General features: G+C 37.4%; 1 protein-coding gene across 2 annotated transcripts in view; it reads left to right on the top strand.

Moving 5' to 3' along the window:
- The window catches only part of LGR4 (leucine rich repeat containing G protein-coupled receptor 4), a 106,325-nt gene that overhangs the window by 27,781 nt on the left and 55,710 nt on the right, over nt 1-22,834 (top strand). For both annotated transcript variants that reach the window (XM_007434567.4, XM_007434568.4), the window contains exon 2: nt 20,222-20,293. In XM_007434567.4, coding sequence (XP_007434629.1) covers nt 20,222-20,293 — 72 coding nt within the window. The remainder of the gene's footprint in view (nt 1-20,221; nt 20,294-22,834) is intronic.

Raw genomic sequence — 22,834 nt, 5'->3', positions numbered from 1 at the left:
GGATATGCATGTAATAAATAAATAAAAGTAACTTCTTTGGTATCCAGAGGCCCTTGCACAAACAATTCTAACTTGCTGCAATTAAATCAAAATCACTTCCATCCCATACAGTCCCTGACAGTGTCCAGGGGTCAGGTCAAGACTTCTACCTCATCTCCTGCTTGGCCCAGTTGGGTATCATCAACATGATTTATCCTCATTATGCTAATGATACATCACCAAAAATCAGTGGATGATTTTTCTTAAAGATAGATGTTAAAACAAGGGAGAAGGATAAGCCCTGGAGCAATCCATCAAAGGCATGACCTCTCCTCTCCCTCTAACACCAGCTGGAACTGCCCACTTAGGAAAGAGCCGAATCATTGAAAAACAATGTCCTAGTCCCTAAGCTTTGCAGGCTATTCAAAAGGACACTATGGTTGATGGTGTTAAAAGCTACTGAAGATTTAGCCAAACAAAAAGGGATAAAACATTCCCATCCAAGTCCCATTACAGGTTGTCTACACAGACAATGTAATTTCCATCCCATGCTGGAATCTGGACTGGAATGGATCCAGCTAATTTGCTGTATCCAAAGTTCTAAGAGGGGATGGAGATTAGGTGATAGTTAGATGGGTTAATAATCAAATGATGGTTTCCTTTTTCAAAGCTGCTGTTATTAGCCCCTCCTTGCAGAAAGCATATTTTCATATTACTTTGCTTTATTAATCACAAGTGCTGACACAAGTATATGATAGGATTTCAAAGTCTTTTCAAATGTGTTGCAATTATTTTAATGTATTGAATTATGAAGTGGCATTATTTTATAATAGCAATAACCTGATTAATGGCTATTATAAAATAATTCCACTTCATAATTAGCATAACTTTGTGCAGTGATTTTTAAGGTCATACAACTGATACATACACCCCCAGTTCTCACGCCATGTTATGTGTCAGTAGACCATTAACAGAATATGTGATTTCTTAATGGCTGGCATGCAGTAACACAGATGCTAATTCTGTATAAATCCTATTGTATGACACTCATGTCAATTGTTAGACTTGTCACATGAATAGAATATTTTAGAGCTGGTTGCTATTTCAAAAAACAAGCTAGAACATTATGGTTGAAATAATGAAGAATGGCATGACATGAATCAAGGGAAGTTAACAAATACTGAAGAATTTGCTTCCCTTTGCAGGAACAGACGTGAATATAAACACCAATCCCCACCCTAAGTGTTTAAGGAATTAATCCCAAAAGGGAGAGCTTTTGTTTTCAGAATAATAATACATTTCAAAAGTATATGCTTCAGAACTTTGTTGAATTGCAACACAATATTCGTAATATACAGAAACATTTGCTCTGTTTATTTAGTAACACTTTTTATATTAGTCTGAGATATGATGGCTTCTCTAGGATCACACTACAATCCAATCATCAAATGTAGATTAGGATTTTTCCATTGTTTGTTAATAAACTGCCAGTTTATTCTCATGGCTGTTCGGCCTCAGCATTGGTGTTGGGCTCAGACTTTCTCTACAACCATTAACAGGATAGTTTTTTAGGGTAATTCAGATTATTGAGAGTTGAAACACTTTGAGAGTTCTGAACATAGAACAAAACTATTATCTTGAGACTTTCCATCAGAGCATTTTGAAGTCTCCCATATTCCAATGGAATGAAATGGTTTTTGGGGCTTTGTGTTCATCTTATGTGCACCCTTAATTGTTATATATTTCCAGCCTACCATTCCTCATGTTGGTAAATGTTATACCCATCAAACATGAATTGCAAAAATAAAAGCTATATTTCTTGAAATTAAGCGAGTTACAGTATTTTAATCTATTACTAAGCCAAATGTCTCTGTCATGCCTTTAAACGAGTTTGCCACTGTTCAGAAAGTGTTTGAACTCAGAGCTTTAAAAAAGAGGAAACTCTTAATTAATCAAAGGAAAACAAGTCACAGATCTGAAGAGTGGCCAAAGTGATGGTCTACTGTATACAGTGGGGCAAAAAAGTATTTAGTCAGCCACCAATTGTGCAAGTTCTCCCACTTAAAAAGATGAGAGAGGCCTGTAATTTTCATCATAGGTATACCTCAACTATGAGAGACAAAATGGGGGAAAAAATCCAGAAAATCACATTGTCTGATTTTTAAAGAATTTATTTGCAAATCATGATGGAAAATAAGTATTTGGTCAATATCAAAAGTTCATCTCAATACTTTGTTATATATCCTTTGTTGGCAATGACAGAGGTCAAACGTTTTCTGTAAGTCTTCACAAGGTTTTCACACACTGTTGCTGTGCTATTTTGGCCCATTCCTCCATGCAGATCTTCTCTAGAGCAGTGATGTTTTGGGGCTGTCACTGGGCAACATGGACTTTCAACTCCCTCCAAAGGTTTTCCATGGGGTTGAGATCTGGAGACTGGCTAGGCCACTCCAGGACCTTGAAATACTTCTTACGAAGCCACTTCTTCATTGCCCGGGCGGTGTGTTTGGGATCATTGTCATACTGAAAGACCCAGCCACGTTTCATCTTCAATGCCCTTGCTGATGGAAGGAGGTGTTCACTCAAAATCTCACGATACATGGCTCCATTCATTCTTTCCTTTACACGGATCAGTCGTCCTGGTCCCTTTGCAGAAAAACAGCCCCAAAGCATGATGTTTCCACCCCCATGCTTCACAGTAGGTATGGTGTTCTTTGGATGCAACTCAGCATTCTCTCTCCTCCAAACACGACAAGTTGAGTTTAGACCAAAACATTCTACTTTGGTTTCATCTGACCATATGACATTCTCCCAATCCTCTTCTGGATCATCTCTAGCAAACTTCAGACAGGCCCGGACATGTACTGGCTGAAGCAGGGACACACATCTGGCACTGCAGGATTTGAGTCCCTGGCAGCGTAGTGTGTTACTGATGGTAGCCTTTGTTACTTTGGTCCCAGCTCTCTGCAGGTCATTCACTAGGTCCCCCCATGTGGTTCTGGGATTTTTGCTCACCTTTCTTGTGATCATTTTGACCCCACGGGGTGAGATCTTGCATTGAGCCCCAGATCTAGGGAGATTATCACTAGTCTTGTATGTCTTCCATTTTCTAATTATTGCTCCCACAGTTGATTTCTTCACACCAAGCTGCTTGCCTATTGCAGATTCAGTCTTCCCAGCCTGGTGCAGGTCTACAATTTTGTTTCTGGTGTCCTTCAACAGCTCTTTGGTCTTGGCCATAGTGGAGTTTGGAGTGTGACTATTTGAGGTTGTGGACAGGTGTCTTTTATACTGATAACAAGGTCAAACAGGTGCCATTACTACAGGTAACGAGTGGAGGACAGAGGAGCCTCTTAAAGAAGTAGTTACAGGTCTGTGAGAGCCAGACATCTTGCTTGTTTGTAGGTGACCAAATACTTATTTTCCACCATGATTTGCAAATAAATTCTTTAAAAATCAGACAATGTGATTTTCTGGATTTTTTTCTCCATTTTGTCTCTCATAGTTGAGGTATACCTATGATGAAAATTACAGGCCTCTCTCATCTTTTTAAGTGGGAGAACATGCACAATTGGTGGCTGACTAAATACTTTTTTGCCCCACTGTACTTAATTCAAAACGAAAAGTTGCCTTAAAATATTCCAGACCTATTTTTGAGGCAAAGTAGCATCTATTCTGGATTCAAATCTAGCCTTAATCTGATTTTCTACAAGAGAAAGCTATTGTTGTGATATTTGAATGCCAGGGAAGGTGCCTGCACACAGCGCTGCTTCCATTTCCCAGTCCCTCCAAAGTATTTGGAAGCCATCTGTGCCGTTGAAGTTATAATACAGAGAACAGGCAAGGATTTCCAGCATCAGTCAGCGCTCTCCCTTTAACTAATTCCCCCTCCAGGGGAGATGGGTGGCATACAAATTTAATAAATAAATAAAATAAAAATAAATAAATGATCAATAGGAAAGTGCTAAAAATTCACTTGGGGCCCTGCTCAGACTTCTGTAAGTCCTGGACTAACCAGAATCCCTTAGCCACCTCCTCCATTTCATGCAAAAGAAATACAGTTCTTTACATTTTTAGCTCCCTCCCTCCATGTTTCCAGAAACACCATGTTCATTTGCCTAGCATATTGCAAAATAAACTAAACTTCTGAATGCTTGTTGTCAGGAGACTTTTTCCAGCAGTGGACCAGTCAAGTGATCATTTGTCTGATGGATTTATAGATTACAGTTCGCTGCAATGGTGAAAAGGTAACATGGGTAGCTGGAATGGAGAAGGTGGGGGGATAATATTTCAGATAATGCCTACAGAAAGGGACTGGGAACAAGATATACTTCATTGACAAAAGCGAAACAGGTCTGGAATAAAATTACCTTTCTTGAAGTAGTGCTTTAAAAAATGAGAAAAGAGCAACTAAGTTATCCCTTTCTGTAAAAATGGGAAAATAAGGCCCATCAATTTCACTTCAGCTCTCACTGCTGGGGTTGCTGTATAGACTCGAATAACTGAAAGATCTGCCATGAGGCAAAACAGTCGAGGTCAGTTGTAGATGCATTTAAAGTGGAATCAACATGTTAGTGTGTATCTGTTCATCATATAAAAATAAAAAATCAAGCAGTTAATGTGAAGGGAAACCTTTGAAGTTGAGAAACTAAATTTCATCTAAGTACCACTGAATGAAGGAATGCCATAATAGTGAATCTGATGCTTTAGTTTGAGAATCAAAAAAGTCTAGTTTTTTTTAATATTAACCTGCTTTCTTAATATGAGTCTACAAGATGATGTCTTGGATTGTTTCTTGATGCTATCATCTGGCTGCAGGAGAGAGAAAATATGAGATATGTTGGGCATCTGCTCTCATAGTCTCATGGCCTTTAGCTGCTAAGTGCTGTGGAATATGAAGTCAGGTGGGCGCCACGTTGGAGAAGTCTAGCTCATTCCTCAGCTGAGTTGAGTCAATTGCCATTTGGCCGCTCCTCTTCCAGAATGTTTCCCTAGGGTTAAAGCACATGTTAGATTAATTACACAGTATGCTAAAGTTTGCTTGCTTTCCTGTTTACTTGTCAGGTTCAGTCCGAGAAACTCGGGACAATTCAGGAACAGTTCAGTTACTTTATTAGCTTACACCTACTTGACAGAATCTTGCGAGACTAACTCTAACCCCCAATGACAGCAACTAAACACTCTGCATTCCTTAGGGTGGTGCCAGTCTCATCCTCTTAGTTTTCACATGTTCAGGCTGTGGGTTGAGGAGATGCTTGAGATTCCTCTCTGACTCCCTATGACCTTGGACCTCCTCACTCATGTCTTCTATCACATCACTCCCCTTTCCTTCCCTTCCCTTCTTCTTAATGCTTGTTGGCAAAAATTGTGGATTTTTTTTTTCATATTTTATACAGTATCTAGAAGCTCTTTTATAAAGAATACATTTAAGAAGTGAAATATATTGGGCTGCTACAAGATTGTGACCTGTAACTTATATTAGTTTGCATATAATTCAGAATAGTTATTTATTGAAAATTGTTATAACCTATTTCCTAAATATATGTCTAGGCAGTTAACATCTCTATTAAAACAATACATTATTAAAGAAAGCGATCATTAATCCCAGAGAGGACAAGCGAAAGGACATTGAATGCTGCAGATCTCCCATTCTTAATAGAGGGTTTGAGCCCAAGGTTGCTCAGTTGTTTTCATTTGCTACTGCTTTTTTGGCCAGGGTAGAAAAAGGTGTGTTATGGGCAGATTATAAAGGGAAAAAAACCCCTATGTCCTAGAATTCAGTAGGAAGAAAAAATTTCACTGAACTCAAATGGAGAAAGAAGAGAATACGACCTTTCCCACAGATTGTCCTACCATACCACAAGCAAGGTTGGTCTGAAATAATTTAGTTGCCTAATCTAACAGTTTATTTATATGTAAATTATAGAAGCAGTACAGGTAGTCTTCAGTTAATGGCGTCAGTTGAGACTGGAATTGCTGTCACTAAGCAACACAGTCATAAAGTGTGACATGTGACTGCGCCATTTAACAATAGCAATTCTGGCACTCCTGGTTGCCATCATTAAGCAAATCACAGTGGGTTGTTAAGCAAGGATGTCATGTAGTATCCATTTGTGAACTCCTGCCAGCTTCCCCATTGACTTGCTTGTCAGAAGCCAGCAAAGAAAGTCGCAAATGGTGACCATATGACTGCTGGATGCTGCGATGTCATAATTGTGAACTGGGTGCCAAGATCAAGATCATGTGACTGCAGAGATGCTGCAATGGCTAGAACTCAGAGGACCGGTCGTAAGTACCACTCATTCAGCACTGTCGCAAATTCAAACAGTCACTGAACAAGTGGTTGTTAAGCAAGGACCATCTGTAACAAACAGTGGATACAATTAACATTTTTGTATATTATCCCTTTTGTAAAGATATTTTAAAAATGTATTCTAGTATATGAAATGGAGTCAGATGTTTTCTTTTTTCTTGTTTTGGAGGGTGGAGATCTGTTTTGACTCCTTTTTATGATTTTACTTAAGGGCTAATATCCTTCAGATTCTGAACCACCCTCTATTTTTGCTACATAAATTGCATCACAACTAAGGAAATTACAGCACAAAACAGTAGTTTTGGAAGTAAAATATAATCCATAACATATAGCTTTTACATTTTTGTTGTTAACCTTACTAGTAATTTGTCTGCACTAATTGCTTAGAATACAAGAAAGTGGCTTGAATGTCTTGATTGAAACTGGAGTGTAATATATCTGTTATATGTCATTGAGAATTGGGCAACAGACATAAATTATTTTATTTAAATATTCTGGGTGAAGTCTTGAAAGAGAAATTATGAAGTGAATAGTTAAAAAAAAACCTAAAGATAACTCCACTCATGACCATATGTGGGTAAATACAAATAGTTGCTATAGTGGAGAAGAACAGTTACAAAACTTGCATTTCATTTAAGGTAAGCTGATAAGTCTAAAATAAATGTAATTTGCCCAAGAATTTAGGAATAAACCAAGGTTTGAATTCCAGAACAAAACCATGGTTTTGAATCTACAATTTTCTGCTAAAGAATCTATTTCATAAAATAAAATGATGAGGCTCAGCGGGAAATAACTGGCCAAGAAATTAAATGCAAAAAATATATGTGGGTCTGAGCTCTGAATATCAAATTACATATTTGCCTTTCACAGAAAACAAAATACCTATCTCATAGGAAGCATGCTGAGAGAAACAAGTACAAACTTGGCAAACACAGAATATACTCAGATAAGCAAACTAGATAACATATACACTAAATAAAAACACACACACTAAATAAAAAACATCTACAGCAGAAGCAAATAATCTGCTCTAGGTTCTTCTCCTGCTTTTACTAGCAAATGGTGACAACACTTATTTTGTAATAATGCCTTTGCATTCTACAAAGGAACCACATACATTCTTAAAAACAGTGAAAATAAAGATGGATTTGCAGAGGATTGCTGCTTCACTTGCAGCTTACCAATTACTCTGTTAATTTTCTTTTGATTAAAACAAATCTTAAAAAACCCTCAGTCTAGGGTGTGGAATGATTCAGGCATAGGTATCATTCATGTCTTTTCAAGTATAGTCTTGCATTTCCAACCCTTTTCACACTTAATCTTTTTGGTGGCAAATTCCATTGAGCATCCTTGGCACATTCTCAGTATTTAAGATGAAATCAATCTTGCCAGTGCTTCAGCTTAGTTAACTGGAATCCCTATTCAGTATAAAAGCAGATGAAACATACAGTGGGGCAAAAAAGTATTTAGTCAGCCACCAATTGTGCCAGTTCTCCCACTTAAAAAGATGAGAGAGGCCTGTAATTTTCATTATACAGTGGGGCAAAAAAGTATTTAGTCAGCCACCAATTGTGCAAGTTCTCCCGCTTAAAAAGATGAGAGAGGCCTGCAATTTTCATCATAGGTATACCTCAACTATGAGAGACAAAATGGGGGGGGGGGGGGGAAATCCAGAAAATCACATTGTCTGATTTTTAAAGAATTTATTTGCAAATCATGGTGGAAAATAAGTATTTGGTCAATATCAAAAGTTCATCTCAATACTTTGTTATATATCCTTTGTTGGCAATGACAGAGGTCAAACGTTTTCTGTAAGTCTTCACAAGGTTTTCACACACTGTTGCTGTGCTATTTTGGCCCATTCCTCCATGCAGATCTCCTCTAGAGCAGTGATGTTTTGGGGCTGTCGCTGGGCAACATGGACTTTCAACTCCCTCCAAAGGTTTTCCATGGGGTTGAGATCTGGAGACTGGCTAGGCCACTCCAGGACCTTGAAATACTTCTTACGAAGCCACTCCTTCATTGCCCGGGCGGTGTGTTTGGGATCATTGTCATACTGAAAGACCCAGCCACGTTTCATCTTCAATGCCCTTGCTGATGGAAGGAGGTGTTCACTCAAAATCTCACAATACATGGCCCCATTCATTCTTTTCTTTACACGGATCAGTCATCCTGGTCCCTTTGCAGAAAAACGGCCCCAAAGCATGATGTTTCCACCTCCATGCTTCACAGTAGGTATGGTGTTCTTTGGATGCAACTCAGCATTCTCCCTCCTCCAAACACAACGAGTTGAGACCAAAACGGTCTACTTTGGTTTCATCTGACCATATGACATTCTCCCAATCCTCTTCTGGATCATCCAAATGCTCTCTAGCAAACTTCAGACAGGCCTGGACATGTACTGGCTTAAGCAGGGGGACATGTCTGGCACTGCAGGATTTGAGTCCCTGGCAGCGTAGTGTGTTGCTGATGGTAGCCTTTGTTACTTTGGTCCCAGCTCTCTGCAGGTCATTCACTAGGTCCCCCCATGTGGTTCTGGGATTTTTGCTCACCGTTCTTGTGATCATTTTGACCCCACGGGTCAATTACAGGCCTCTCTCATCTTTTTAAGTGGGAGAACTTGCACAATTGGTGGCTGACTAAATACTTTTTTGCCCCACTGTAAATCACTCAAATATTTTTAATGTTATGCTCCATTTTAGAAACTCTGCGTGTGGAGAAAAAGGCATGAATGAATTAGTAAATGAATTCTATTAATGGTAATATTTTTCTTAGGACCATATGTTCTGTATTAATTGTTGCTTTTTAACTGAGAAGAAAAAAACTGTACAAATGTATCTAATGCTGATCAGGATTCCATCACTTTTGGCTTGCAGGCAATTATTTGCAGTTTTCCTAACCTTGCTTGTCTCCTGCACAGGGGACTTTTGGGGAAGAGGAATTTAACTTCTGATTTCTTTACTGAACTTCAAAAGTTCTGTAAAATACATAGGAAGGAGCATCCATCCATTTCCTTTAAAAGATGCATGTTTTGGGGGTGGGGGTGCAGTGTCCCAACCCTGGAGGCACTAAGAAGGACAGTGGTTTTTGCTCCTGCCTATCATATCTGTTTTCTCCCTCTGCCCCCCCCTTTTTTTTTAATCTTCCAACAGAGTTGTCAGATCTCTCAGGGAGAAGTGCTGCAGGGGGCCTGTAGAGTCAATTGATTCAGTTTCCTAGACTGTCAAGAAAAAGAGAATTGCAGTTGGAATTGAATAGATGAAAGGGATAGGCAGCAAACCTTTCATAATTTTCTCTCTGAACACAGGGGGCATATAGTGAGGCTTTACTTGACAGAGACTACTGGAATTGGCAGTGTAGAAAAACAGATTGTAAAACCAGAATTTAAGACTGTCAGATTATTTTGACATAGCAAAATCCTTTTCTTAAAGAGGAGCAAGCATGAAACCAGAAATTTCAGAAATGTATCAGTCGTGCCTGCCAGTACAACTATTTCTAAAAATCCCACTTTTAATGTGATCTGGTGTGTTTCTCTGGAAACACTGGTGGAATCTCAAGATTTAATATTATTTTTAGTGTTTAAAAATAAAAGTTACAAAGGAGAGAGAGGTAGTTCTGGCATGGTGATTTCCAGGCATGCAGGAAAAGGACTTTCTTGTTCTTGATTAACAAAGAGAGTGGGTTGCTTAAAATTTAGAAGAATGTCAAGTACTTCTATCTGATAGCTCAGAGCTGTCCAAAACAAATCTGTAGGAGATACATTTCTTTAATGTCCAACTTTTTTATGCCTATCTAAATATCCATCACAGTAGGTGGCAGTAACTGACTGACATTGGGTGATCTTAAAAAACAACAACAACAATTAAGCAGAGTCAGACCTGGTTAATACTTGGATGGGAGACCACCAGATAATGCAAAGAATGTAGGATAGACTATAAAGTAGAAGAAATATCCTGAAGAAGGTAGGGGCAAACCATTTCTGTATTGCTCCCAAGAAAACTACAAGAATACATCAATGTAGTCATCAGGAGTTCAGACTGTTTTAAGGGAATCTTTACTTTTCTCTTTTAATTAACATATAGGTGGTTCTATGCTAATGGATAGAAAGCATGGACATGTCTATCCGTTACAACATGGAATTTTGGCAGGAAAATTTCCAGACTGCGTGATCTTTATAGGTAAACCAGAATTGGTCACATGTATGAGATGGGCGGCTATATAAATTCGATAAATAAATAAATCTTTAGAATAAAAATGCCTATGAAAGAAGCACAGCATTGTGTCCAGAAACATTACCACTGAATTAAATAAAGTTTGTTTGGTTGTGAATATAAAGAGTTGATGAATGGAACCCATGCCACCCAGCTTCTTCAAAGGATTTTATATCCCATTCTGATATTTGGCATGTTAAGAAGAAAGCAATGAGCTGTTTGTAAGGACATCTCAATATTTATTTTACTATTTGTTTGTTTAATTCAGTTTAGGCACCGCCTGACTCTAAACTGACCAAGTGATACTAGAAAGGACTGTGTAGAAGTTAAGAATATTTACTGTATTATACAGCCTATTTTTTGTCTTTTTAAATCTCAATTTTTCCATATGGTCAAATAGCAGAATTAAAACCTGAAGAGACTGGCAAACTTGAAGAGGCTTCACTGGTGCTTGTAGATGTTCACTAGCTTCTGGTTTATTTTAAGCTGCATCTTGAATTTCTGCTTTTGACCTAGGGAGACTTGAATAATCTGGGACCCAGGAATCTGTTTGCTCCTGTATGAATGTGCCTGCACTCTAAAATCTTTATAGATTTTAGATATTACTTTTGACCTTCTACTTTGAGGCTTAGGTTTGTGAAAACTAAAGAGAGACAATTCAGTGATGACTCATTGTCTGTGAATTACAAAATAACCTCCGAGGAATATTCATCTTTGCCTACTGTCTTATCTTTTAATAGGACTGTACAGAGACTACCTGAACTGCTTCTGCAGCCACTTTGGAGATAGCCTGCCCTGGACTGGCTCACTTATTTAAATGTTAATTCTTGCTGTGTTGTTATGTAGGAGTTTCCTGCTTACCTTACTATAATGGCTCTTAGGTCAGTGCGTGGAAGCTAAATGTGGTCCATTTGTCCAATCCAATGAATTGCCTGGCAGTGACTAATTTTTTAGTACTGTATATCACACCATTGTGCTGTTAATTCAGTGGGCAAATAGCTTAGGAGTAATACTCCTGTTCTCAGCACTTAAAGCTACCAGTGTAAACCTGCAAGAGTAACTCCCAGTGAACAAAAGAAAACTTACATGTGTGGGTAGTTCTCACTTACCAGCTGCCTAGTTTAGCGACCGTTCAGAGTTACAATGGTTGGGAAAAAAACAGCTTTGCTATCAATTCTTGCATTTATGGTCGTTGCAGCATACCCATAGTTATGTGGTAGACATTTGGGTGCTTTGCAATCAGCTGGTGTTTATGGCTGTCCCAGTGTCTTGTGGTCACATGATTGCCATTTGCATGCTTCACAATTGGTTTCTGACAAGCAGAATCCATGGAGAAGGCAGCAGTAAAATTGCAAGTTGTAGTCATGTGATGTCTCACTTAACAACCAGCTGATTCGCTTAATGATGGAAGTAGAAATGACCGTAAATCTGATGTGGTCACATGATTTTTCACTTAGCAATCATGGTGCTTAGCGATGGAGTTGCCAGTCCCAATTGTGGTTGGTAGGCAAGGACTACCTGTATAAGATTGCACTGGTAAATATCGATGTGGACCTATTTACTTTGAGGAAATCATGCAGAATATTGCAGCCTTTAGGTTCTACATTTAAGCAGACGTTTTGGTTAAATATTTTGTTGAATGGTTTTTTGTGCTGCAATAAAATAATAAGTGAAAATTGTACTTTTAAAAATGTTTCCATCCATTTTTTGGAAAAAGGAATTTTGTGTTACATAAGATAAAATGTTTAATTTGCCATAAAGGAACATTTGGATTGAAAATAATATGTTGACATGAAATCAGTTAAAGGCATCAAATCTTTGCCCCTTTGTGGAAACATCAAATATGTACAAACAACACATAAGAGCAATCCATCACTGCAAATCAAGTACGACTTTCTCTTTACAGTATTGTTTTCTTTTAGCAGCCTCCATGCCTGAAAATCCACCGTTCTTAATATCTTGGCAGGTGCTAAATACAGGGGATACAACCAAGAAGAACCGAACAATCGATCCAAAGTCATACAGTATTAATAATTCTGTTGATGAGGGTCCAAACTGAAACAGTAATAGGCCACCCTATATGAGTTAATGTTCCAATTACTGAGTTACACCTCCAACAGCATGGCAACTGTAATCAGCCTTTATTAAATGTTCTCCGAGGTGCCTCCTATGTGGGAAACAATGTTTTGTTATATAAACGTCAACCTAAAATTATATGAAACTAATTTCACATTGTTTAATATACCCCTCCATTGATTTACCGGAACAGGATATATAAATATAAGCTTCCTGCCAAAAAGCAATTCCAGTGCCCATTGTTTTCAATTTAGCTAAAACTTACTCTTTGTTTACTAGAATGCCAGTCCTTTAACATTCCATGTTATATTGGGATGTTGCCATTTAATATTATTTGTATGAGACCATAATCATCCTCACCATATCAGGATTACCTATAAAGACCAGTCCCCACACAAAAGTGAGAAAAAGAAAATAATGAAATTATTTGTGATCAAACTTAAACTTAAAATCTCTAAACCCTGATTGGTGTTACAGCACATTACAGCACATCCATGCTGCCCTCTGCACAATTAATAAACTAATCCGGTGATTGTTGTTATTAATATTTTTACCAATACATGAACCAGAAGAAAAGAGGAAATAAAGTGTAATTCATTCTTTGTGACAAGGAACCTCACAATAAAATCCAGAGTTTATCAGATGAACAAAAGGGAGAAGCTGGTAAGTTTTCTCTATAACTAGCTTACAAGTCTGATAAGAGGCAATACGTCCCATTTCAATGTTCAATAAGATGAAATGGGTGGCCTTACTTAACTGCTTCCTCCAGAATTCCAGTGATATAGATTAGCCCAGTGAGAGTTAGGTTCCAAAGTCATGATTTTATCTTGAATATTTTTCACCTCCATTAGTAAATCAGTTGTAGATGTATTCATTGATCTCCCACACTCTTCTAGCTGAGTTGTTCTGTTCACGGCAGCATCCATTCAGAAATTCATTGAATGGATTAACAGGGTCTTTAATGGTGTTTATATCTTCTCTAATTTCAACAAGAATAGCCGTCACATCTTTCTCAGCAGTTGTCAACACTGTCATATTAATGGGAGAAGAAGATGACAGAACTTTCTTCAGCACCATCCAGGCAGATAAGAGACTTCCCTTCCCCAAATCAAAGCATACTGTTTTGGGTTCTGATAATAGTTTACATAGCAAATAATTATCTGGATATAAATTTTAGGGTGATACTGGAGATGAAAATGTCATATTGACTGAAAATCTCTCTTGGTTCCCTGATTATGCAGTTGTATTCCTAGAGAGGTTTGACTGATCCTTTCAGCACTAGGCAGTGTTAAAAATCCTGGGCTTTTACTATCTGGAGAATTTTATTACACAGTTTCTACAGGAGGTCAGCAGGCTTACAGCAGGCTAAATGCTACTGTGCAATACTGTTCCAGTGCACTTACATAATATGTCTTAGTATCACTTTTCCAGTACCACATAGGCTTCCGTAAATTGTTGGACTACAGTTCCCATTGGCCTGATTAGCATGGTCAGGGATGGTGGGAACTGTAGCCTAACAGTACTTGAGAGCCACACTTTCCCTACTCTGTCCTGCTCGTACACCCTCTTCTATACATTTGGCATTCAAAACTCTCCCATCTGCGAAAACAGTTTGGTTATGTTTGCCAGTTCACATATTTCTATCAGTTAGCCAATACTGTACATTCCTTATGGCGGAATTACCATGCTTTGTAGCTCTCTCTAAGTGCTGGTTTTGGGTTGTTTTGTTGTTGCTGTTGTTGTTCTTTTTAATTGTGATTTTAATTTAACAGTTTTCTTAACCTGTTGGCCTTTGTGTTAATAGACTAGAAAGCCTTTTTGCAACGTATTTATTGGAAAAGAACTGTTATTTGACTTGGACAGAGACTACGTTCCACTCATTGATAGTTCTGTTTGAGAATAACATAAAATATAATTTAATCCCATTTTTTTGAGTTACATATAATTTTTTTAGTTGTAACAATACATATTTTATAACAGTTATACAGAAAAATACCAAACAGTGCTTTCATGCATATTATTTCTTTGCAATTCATAAGCGGCTTCATTTTTTTTTCTTTTGCCTCATTTTATGAATGCATATTTATCTGAATTCTTCAGGAGAGCCACTTAGTTGAAGAAACAATGTGGCCTGGTTGGATTAAATTGTACATTCAGAAATATTGGGAAATGTGCATAGTGAAAGAAGAAATTATGTTGTGATCTGAGTTGCATTTAATCAATATTAATTTATATAAAATAAGGTTTTCCCTTTGCAACATTTAGTGTTATATTGCAGTGAATGGTGATAATAGAAGAGAGAGAAATGAGGTTTGGGAAAAATTGCATCACATCCTGAAATAATACAATTTGGGAGTATTAGCTGAAATGGATTATTGGCTGGAAATGAGACCAAAGAACACAAAAAAAGTGATTGGGCAATTTGAATATCCAGGAAAGAATGAGATTTTTGAGTGTCTGCTTAAAAGATCTATTTGCTTCAAACGTAAGTATGTTTAGCTTAACTAAGAGAAGACAGAAGGGAGACATGATAGCAGTCTTCCAATACTTAAAGGGCTGCCACAGAGAAAAGGGTGTTGATTTATTCTCCATAGCACCTGAGGGTAGGACAAGAAGCAATGGGTGGAAGCTCGTCAGAGGGAAATCCAACCTGGAAATAAGAAGGAAATTCCTGACAGTGAGAACTATTAAGCAATGCACCAGCTTGCCTCCTGGAGTTGTGTGTGCTCCATCGCTGGAGGTTTTCAAGAAAAGATTAGACTACCATTTGTCCAAGATGGTACGAGGATTCCTGCCTTGGGCAGGGGATTGGACTAGAAGACCTCCAAGATCCCTTCCAATCCTATGATTTTATGATTCTATGATATGGTTTCAGTGTAAGTTTGTTCATGCATATGGATGGAAAAGGAATGACTTGAAAGGCATGATTATTTCTAAAGAATTAGAGAAGGGAGTGAGGATGATTAGAGGTTCTGAATATTGAATAGACTGTTATTTGGTGGTGTTAAGATTGGATCTGGGTAAAATATAGTCATGGAAGAACAGGGCAGTGAAAAGAACCAGAGTTAAGTAGAATGACACCAGGAGAAGAGAATATGAGCTTTGAATGAAAAAGCATAAGAAGACACTTTAAGCCCTCCATCCAAATAGAACAAATGGAAAGTGAATATAAAGAAAGATGATTTGAAAGTTGCTTGAAGCAGAATAAAGAGAATTATATTACAGAGTATCATAGTATATGGAGGTGGCTTGGTGGAATGATGACGTGAAAGAGGCTGTGGATGAAAAAAATGCATGTAAGAGAATTATTACAAAAATGAGCATGAGATAATGAAATTTTGCAAAGTGTATATAGGAAAAAAGATAGCTGCAAAGAATGCCAGAGATACCAAGGAAATGTTAACATTAAAAGAAGTAAAAAAAAAAAAAAAAGACAAAGAACAAAGAGATTTTAGGTTAAAAAAAAAAATTAAATGAAACTCTGAAAAGGGATGAACAAGGAGCCTCCAGTAGAGTGAATCGGATTAAAAATAAAAGTAATGAAATAATTTGTGGTGAAAATGTAGTAAGGAAATACTGGAGGGAGTATTTTAGAGATTTATATGGGAATGAAAGTGATATGACAAAGACAGCATTGAAATGAATGCTAGTGTTAAAAAAATTATGCAAAGAAAGTAATAAATGCTGTGAGAAAAGTTAAAGTGCTAAAGCTTTAGGATTAGATAGTGTAACTGTAGAAATGTTAAAATAGGGCTGTGCTTTGTTTATGGAATAGTGTGATTTGTTTAATGTACAGTGGTACCTCGGTTCACGAACTTAATTCGTTCCACGACTCTGGTCACGAACCAAATTGGTTGTGAACCGAATCAAATTTTCCCATAAGGTTCAGTGTAAATACGGTTAATCTGTTCTGACCCCTACAAATGTGATCACCAACCGATTTTGGTTGCCAACCGAATCAAATTTTCCCATAAGGTTCAATGTAAATACGGTTAATCCGTTCTGAACCATACGTATTTTTTATTAAACCACAAAAATATGAAACAAAGTACAGTACAGTATGAAGAGAGAGAACACTAACCTTGCTTGATGCGACTTCTGGCGTGGAGGACAGGAAGGCAGGGGGGAGGCGGTTATTGCTTGGAGGGAGAGTCCCCCTCCCTACAGGAAGCCACGACCACGTGTCACAGTGGGGAAAATGGCCGCGGATCCTGTTCATCACCCAATGCGGAGTTCGCGAACGGAAGCAAAATTTTGCGAACGGTGCTGTTCGTGAACTGAATTGTTCATGAACAGAAGCGTTCATGAACCAAGGTATTACTGTATGTGTGAAGACTACATCTATGCCTGACATTAGGGAGAATGTCATCATTGTTCCTGTACACCAAGGGAAAGGTAGCACAAATGAATACAAAAGCTACATGGGGTTTGGAGTCTGCTAAGTGCACCTGGAAGAAATGTGGCAAAATTATGATTTAAAGGATGTGACAGCTGACAATGAGCAAAATTTGTTAAGTGCAGTGCAGTTTTATGTGAGGCAGGGAGTATACAGAGCAGATTTTTCTCTGTAGCAGGTCATTGAGAAATATATGAATGTAAGAAAGTTTAGTGTACATTTGTTGATTTAGAGAAAGCATATGACAGTGACTAGGCTTGAATTATGGAATTTTTGTGCAAATATGGAGCTGAAAGTTGCTTACTAAATATGATAAAAGCAATATATGATTGAAGTAAAGAATGTAAGGGAATACCTAGTGAATGATTCAACCCTAAGCAGGGAGTAAGTCAAAGATAGGCTACATGCCCTTAGTTAATGTACTTATAGACAAATATATAAGGAATGCTCATGGTGATGTGAAAGGTGTGTTGGTTGTGGGTGTGAATATATGTGTATTTTATAAGCAAATTATGCCATTTTATTAGCTGAGAGCACAAATTATTTTCAGCAACTGTACTATGATGTAATCAACAGTATAGATCTGAAAATGAATATATCAAAGACCAAGGTAACGATTACAAGTTATATATAAATGACAAAAAACTAGAGGAAGGAGGTATTTATGTACCTTGGTAAAACATTTACTAACATTTACTAAAGATGGGGAAATGGATAGAGAAAGGAGGTAGGTAGTATGCGGCCAAGTGCAGAGAATGAATATTTTAAAAAAAAAGTGAAAATGACTGTGCATAATGGCCTGCTTTTGCTCACTTTGTTACAAGTGAGAATTAATTAATTTAGGAGAAATAAAAGTAAGTTAAATACAGCGGGAATGGGATACTTTAAAAAGTATTAATGGTAAAAGAAGAGATAGGATCAAGAATGAATGGATGATGAATGAATGTGAATTAAACACAAAAGTAAGTGACCAGTATAAAAAAAAGTATATTGAAATGATTTGATTATATAGAGAGAGTGAACAAAGAACAAATCAAGAGTAAGTGGTTGAGAGCAAGGGAAGGCCAACAAAATCCTGGTTGAATGGAGCTGATGAGTTCCACACAAAAAGGGAGCTCAGAAATTTTTAAGAACAAAAGGCATTGTGTGAAATATGTATGGGTATGGTGGAAACAAGGATATTTGTAAGGACAGAATGGTATCTGATACAAATCAGCAAGTTCTGTGTGTTTTATCCCTTCTTATTCTGCCATCCCATCCTCGTCTATGGTAGCACTGAACCCAAACTTTGCTTACTTTTATTAAAGTTGCGGTGCTGGTTGATTCAAAGCAGTGTGTTTGCAACCTTAGTGAACTGTCTAGCGATATGCTCTTAATCCCTATCATTGCTAACTAACAGTTGTTTTCAATCTCCCATAAGGTAAGTTTATCTTTCAAACTTTTACGGATGAAGTTAATTATGTGGATCTATTTGATCTTGGTTCTTTGATCTATTGGTCTTTTTCAGTCATGGTTTAGTGTTGATTTTATGTTGCTTGTTTCCATGTATGAAACAAGGTGGAATCGGGAGTACATTTATGCTGATTCTGTTGGAACTCTTGTCAGTATTTATTACTTGTATCTTTCTAGAACATTTGGGTGATATAAGGATATGTTTTGAGGAAGTTCCATTTTTATTTGGCTGAACATCACAGAAGGTGAAATTGGGGTACTATTGTTTGCAGCAATTCATTTATGAGGTCCCTTTAGCTTCTATTTGACTTCTTACGCATTTTAGCATCTAGATAAAAGAAATGGGACAGATCGTCAGTTTGAGGATAGGGTATCATCACTGTGCTGATCATATATGAGTTTTCTCTGTCTTTAATTGATAGCATATAGTGTATCTATTGCAGTGGGAAAGGGGGAAGACTAGAATAATATGCCAGTACATTAAAAGCAGTCTTAAAATAATGATAGCAATGGCAATTAAAATTAAATTGTATGATAGCTTGATTCTGTTCAGGTTTTTTAGGTAGGTAGGTAGACATATTCATTTAAACCTATTCATTTAAATAAATACTGTTGTAATGATCTGGGTCATCAGCCTCATTTTTGGTCCTCCCCTCTAGTGATGTAACTTCTAATATAAAAAGTAATGGTCCCCCACAATGAAAACTACTCTGCTCAGTCCCTCTTCCTATGAGAGGAAGCCAAACATTGCTTTGCATACCTGTCATGTAAGCACTTGTCTGCATTTGTTGGTAGACTGAAATTGAAATCTGCTTAAAACTATTATCTTGAGTTTTTTAAAAAAAATATACGTTTTGTAGAAAAATATGACCGTGGTAGAGCTGAGACGTGTTCTTAGTATTCTTGTCAGCTTGGCGGGGGGGGGGGGGGAGGTTAATTTATCAGGTTTGAATGTATTCATTTCTATACTTCTGCATTATCTTTCTTTTAAAGTAGGAGACTGCTATGAAGGTTTGAATGCTGATTGCTCACTTTTTAAAAAACTTACAGTAGTAATACAAAAATAGCTTTAATAAAATTTAGAGTTCATGTGTGCATGTATGTCATGATGATTAGAACCCAGGGAATACAGTGCAGTTATAGCTCTGGGTTGGGGAAGCATGTACAACTAAGTGCCTAATCAGAAGCTTTACCTGAATAAAGATAAGTTAACCTACATTTTAAGTTTTTGTCACATCTGATGTCTTCTAAATGTCTTACCATTTTGTGTGGTGATACTCATAGACAAGCTATATAAAAGATACAAGTGCTCACTTAAAGCTTACTGGGCTGTACAGTAAATATCTAAAGTAAGAGCCACGAAACTAAAGAAATCTAAATGGATTGTCAAGATTCCTACAAAACTGAAGAAATAGAAATGGATTGTTACAAAACCTTGTTTAGTATTCCAGCCAGACATACTTTTCATTCTGCTCACCTGGTCTTTGTTCTATTCCTCCCCCCAGCCACCTACACTTACACTCAGTTATTATTCCATGCCTGTGGAATATGCTCAGTTGTCTACTTAGCCCAAGAAGGAGAGTGTATATGTGTATTTTCATCATATCATGGAGATTCTCCAGACCCAATGCAGTCTTCATCTTGTGTGTGGTTGGTTCATGGAATTGACACTCATGAGACCTTTGAATTGTCCAAGTACACAGTTTTTTATGTGTGTTTTTAAGCTATTTTATGTTGTTTGATCAAACATTTTTATCACAGAATTGTATTTTTTGTTTTGTTCTCCACATTTAGGGACATCAGTATGAACAATATAACAAGATTACCAGAGGATGCCTTCAAGAATTTCCCTTATCTTGAAGAGCTGTGAGTATTAAAACTAGCATACTTTGTGGTATGGAAACTGAATTAGTGGAGATTGGCTGAAGAATGCATTTATAACTAAATAGCAAACAAAGAGGGTACTGTGCTAATGAGAGAGAAAACAACTTATTTCTTCAAAGTCAGGTTACCATTTACGTGAGACCTTTTTATAGTAATTATTTTAATTGTGATTCCAGTGATGACATAGTCTAATTACAGTGCTGCCCAAAGATAATATGGGAGTGTGTAATTACCACAGTTTTAAGTGGAACTGTGCTATATTGATTGCATAACTTATATAAAATATGTGACAAATCCTTGTGCTTACTGTGTGCCTGGAACATCCAAATGATAAGGAAAAATATTTTGCCTCTGTCTAATTTGACAGCTAAAAAGCTAAAAAACAAGCAACAACAACAAAACTCCTCTTATCTCTCCAGTCCTTGCCACTATATCAGGGGCATACTTCAGAATTCCTAAAAGTAGTTAAGCAGAGATTCCCAGGAAATGTTATGACATACCTAGATCATCTAAGGAGACATGGTATCTTTTACCTTATCCAGTGCATGATCTCAGCTCATCAAACATTTGCTAACCAGTTTGCTTATCTTGCACATATGTTAATAATTTTGTAGCCTATTAGCATTAACAGGAAAAAAAAGTACCAACTCATTGTTTTACAAAAATCTCCCATTCTACTAAGAAATTATTGCTACTTACTGAATGTGATAGGATGGGAACTTCCCTGTAGTTGAGAACCACATTTTGCCTCTGAGTGTCGCAGAGTGCCACTGATGTCACTAGATGGACAATGATGAAATTTTGTTTTATTCTTTAGAGAAAGTTAACAAAAAACTGTTGTGTTAAGATTAGCCAGGCTACTTTATACTGGAACTGTAGTGCACAGTTATTGTAAACTGTAATAATTTTAGATTTCTGGTGCAACTTTCTAATATGAGTTGCTACCAAATAAAGAATTTAACATGTGTTTCTTTCAGTGTCCATCTTGTCCAGTTCAGAAAGCCATGGAAAATACATATATCATTATATATAATTTCCTTTAATAAAATGATAACATCCATACTAACCATAGAACTGTGTGGATAGTGTCATTATATAGTTTACTCACCACATGGTACTGGACTTGAATATTTGTGAGGGGAGTTGCAAATTTCCAGATTTCTCAATGTTTTTAAACCGAGGAAATTAAGAGGGAAGATTCTAAAATTCCCAGAAGCATAGAAACTGAAGAAAGCCTCACCTACCTATTCCAGTCCAAATTGTTGTTAATACAAAAGGCTCCACCCAAAGACAAAAGCCTCAAGGAAAGCCATACAAATAGTCTTTATTTCTAGAAAATATTTTGCTGACCTTTGATGCAACACTGTAGTTCACAGAGCAGGATTAGCTGAAAAACCTGAAACATCCTCTACTATGTATAATAAAACCACTAGTACTTGGGAACTTTATCTTAGAAGTTGAGAACTTTATGGGTGAGAACAGCATAGTCATCTGGGGCCATTTGTCTGCACTGTAAGACAAACATTCAAAACTCTTGTACCATCTGTAATATTTGCTGTTATAAACTTCATAAAAAGTATATTATAGAAACCAGAACTCAAGAACAGGTTCTGCTGAATACTGCAAATATTATTACAATTGTGTTCAACTGACTAGATAAAGCTCCTTTATAGTGGTTGTGGGCCTGCTGAATCCCTTTTTTATAACAGGCTTGGTTCACATTCTCTTTTTTTTATACTGGTTTAGAAATTTCTATTATCTGTTGTTCAGGTATGTTGACTAATATTTATACTATATTTCCTATACTATATTTACCATATTAGTAAGTTGACTAATATTTATACTATATATCCTCATGTCATGTTTGTTCATTGGTTTGTTTTCTCCCTCCCTCCACTATGAGGAAATTGTTTACTTCATGTTATTAATTATTACAAGGATACAGGTAGTCCTCGTTTAACGACTGTTCGTTTAATGAGGGTTTGAAGTTATGGCCTCAGAAAGGGTGCTTTACGGCCTGTAAAGCTCTTCCAACCATCAGAAAACGTCCCCCGTCCCCCCAGAGTTATGTGGCCGCGTTTTGGGCATTTAGTAACCGGTTCGCATTTATGATCGGTTTCCAAGTGCCCTGCAATCATATGTTTGCCATTTGCAATATTCTCTGCCAGCTTCTTCAGAAAATCAGTGGGGAAGCCGACAGGGAAGGTTGGAAGTGGAGGGGAGAGAGGGGAGCTGAAATCCTTCTGCAATCTGCAGGAACGGAGCTCAAATCCTGAAGATTTGAGCTCTGTTCCTCCAGCCCCATGAAGGTTTTCCCCTCTGTGCCCAGAGGGGAAGGGAAATCCTTTGGTGGACTGCAGGAACATTTGAGAGCAAAAAGGCTGCCTGCCAGATGGATGTCAGCTCTACGTGTAGCTGAAATCCTTTAGCAGGCAGCTCTTTTTGCTCTGTCCACTTAAGGACCCGGGAGATTGCTTAGCAACCACAACCAGGAGTGCCCAGATTGCAGTCGTTGAGCAAAGT

This window comes from Python bivittatus, unplaced genomic scaffold (assembly GCF_059951505.1).
Source record: "Python bivittatus isolate LINGU-HERP-01145 unplaced genomic scaffold, Pbiv_v1 ctg000480_np1212, whole genome shotgun sequence".
In the NCBI taxonomy this organism is placed as follows: domain Eukaryota; kingdom Metazoa; phylum Chordata; class Lepidosauria; order Squamata; family Pythonidae; genus Python; species Python bivittatus.
This window is presented reverse-complemented; position numbering and strand designations above follow the sequence as displayed.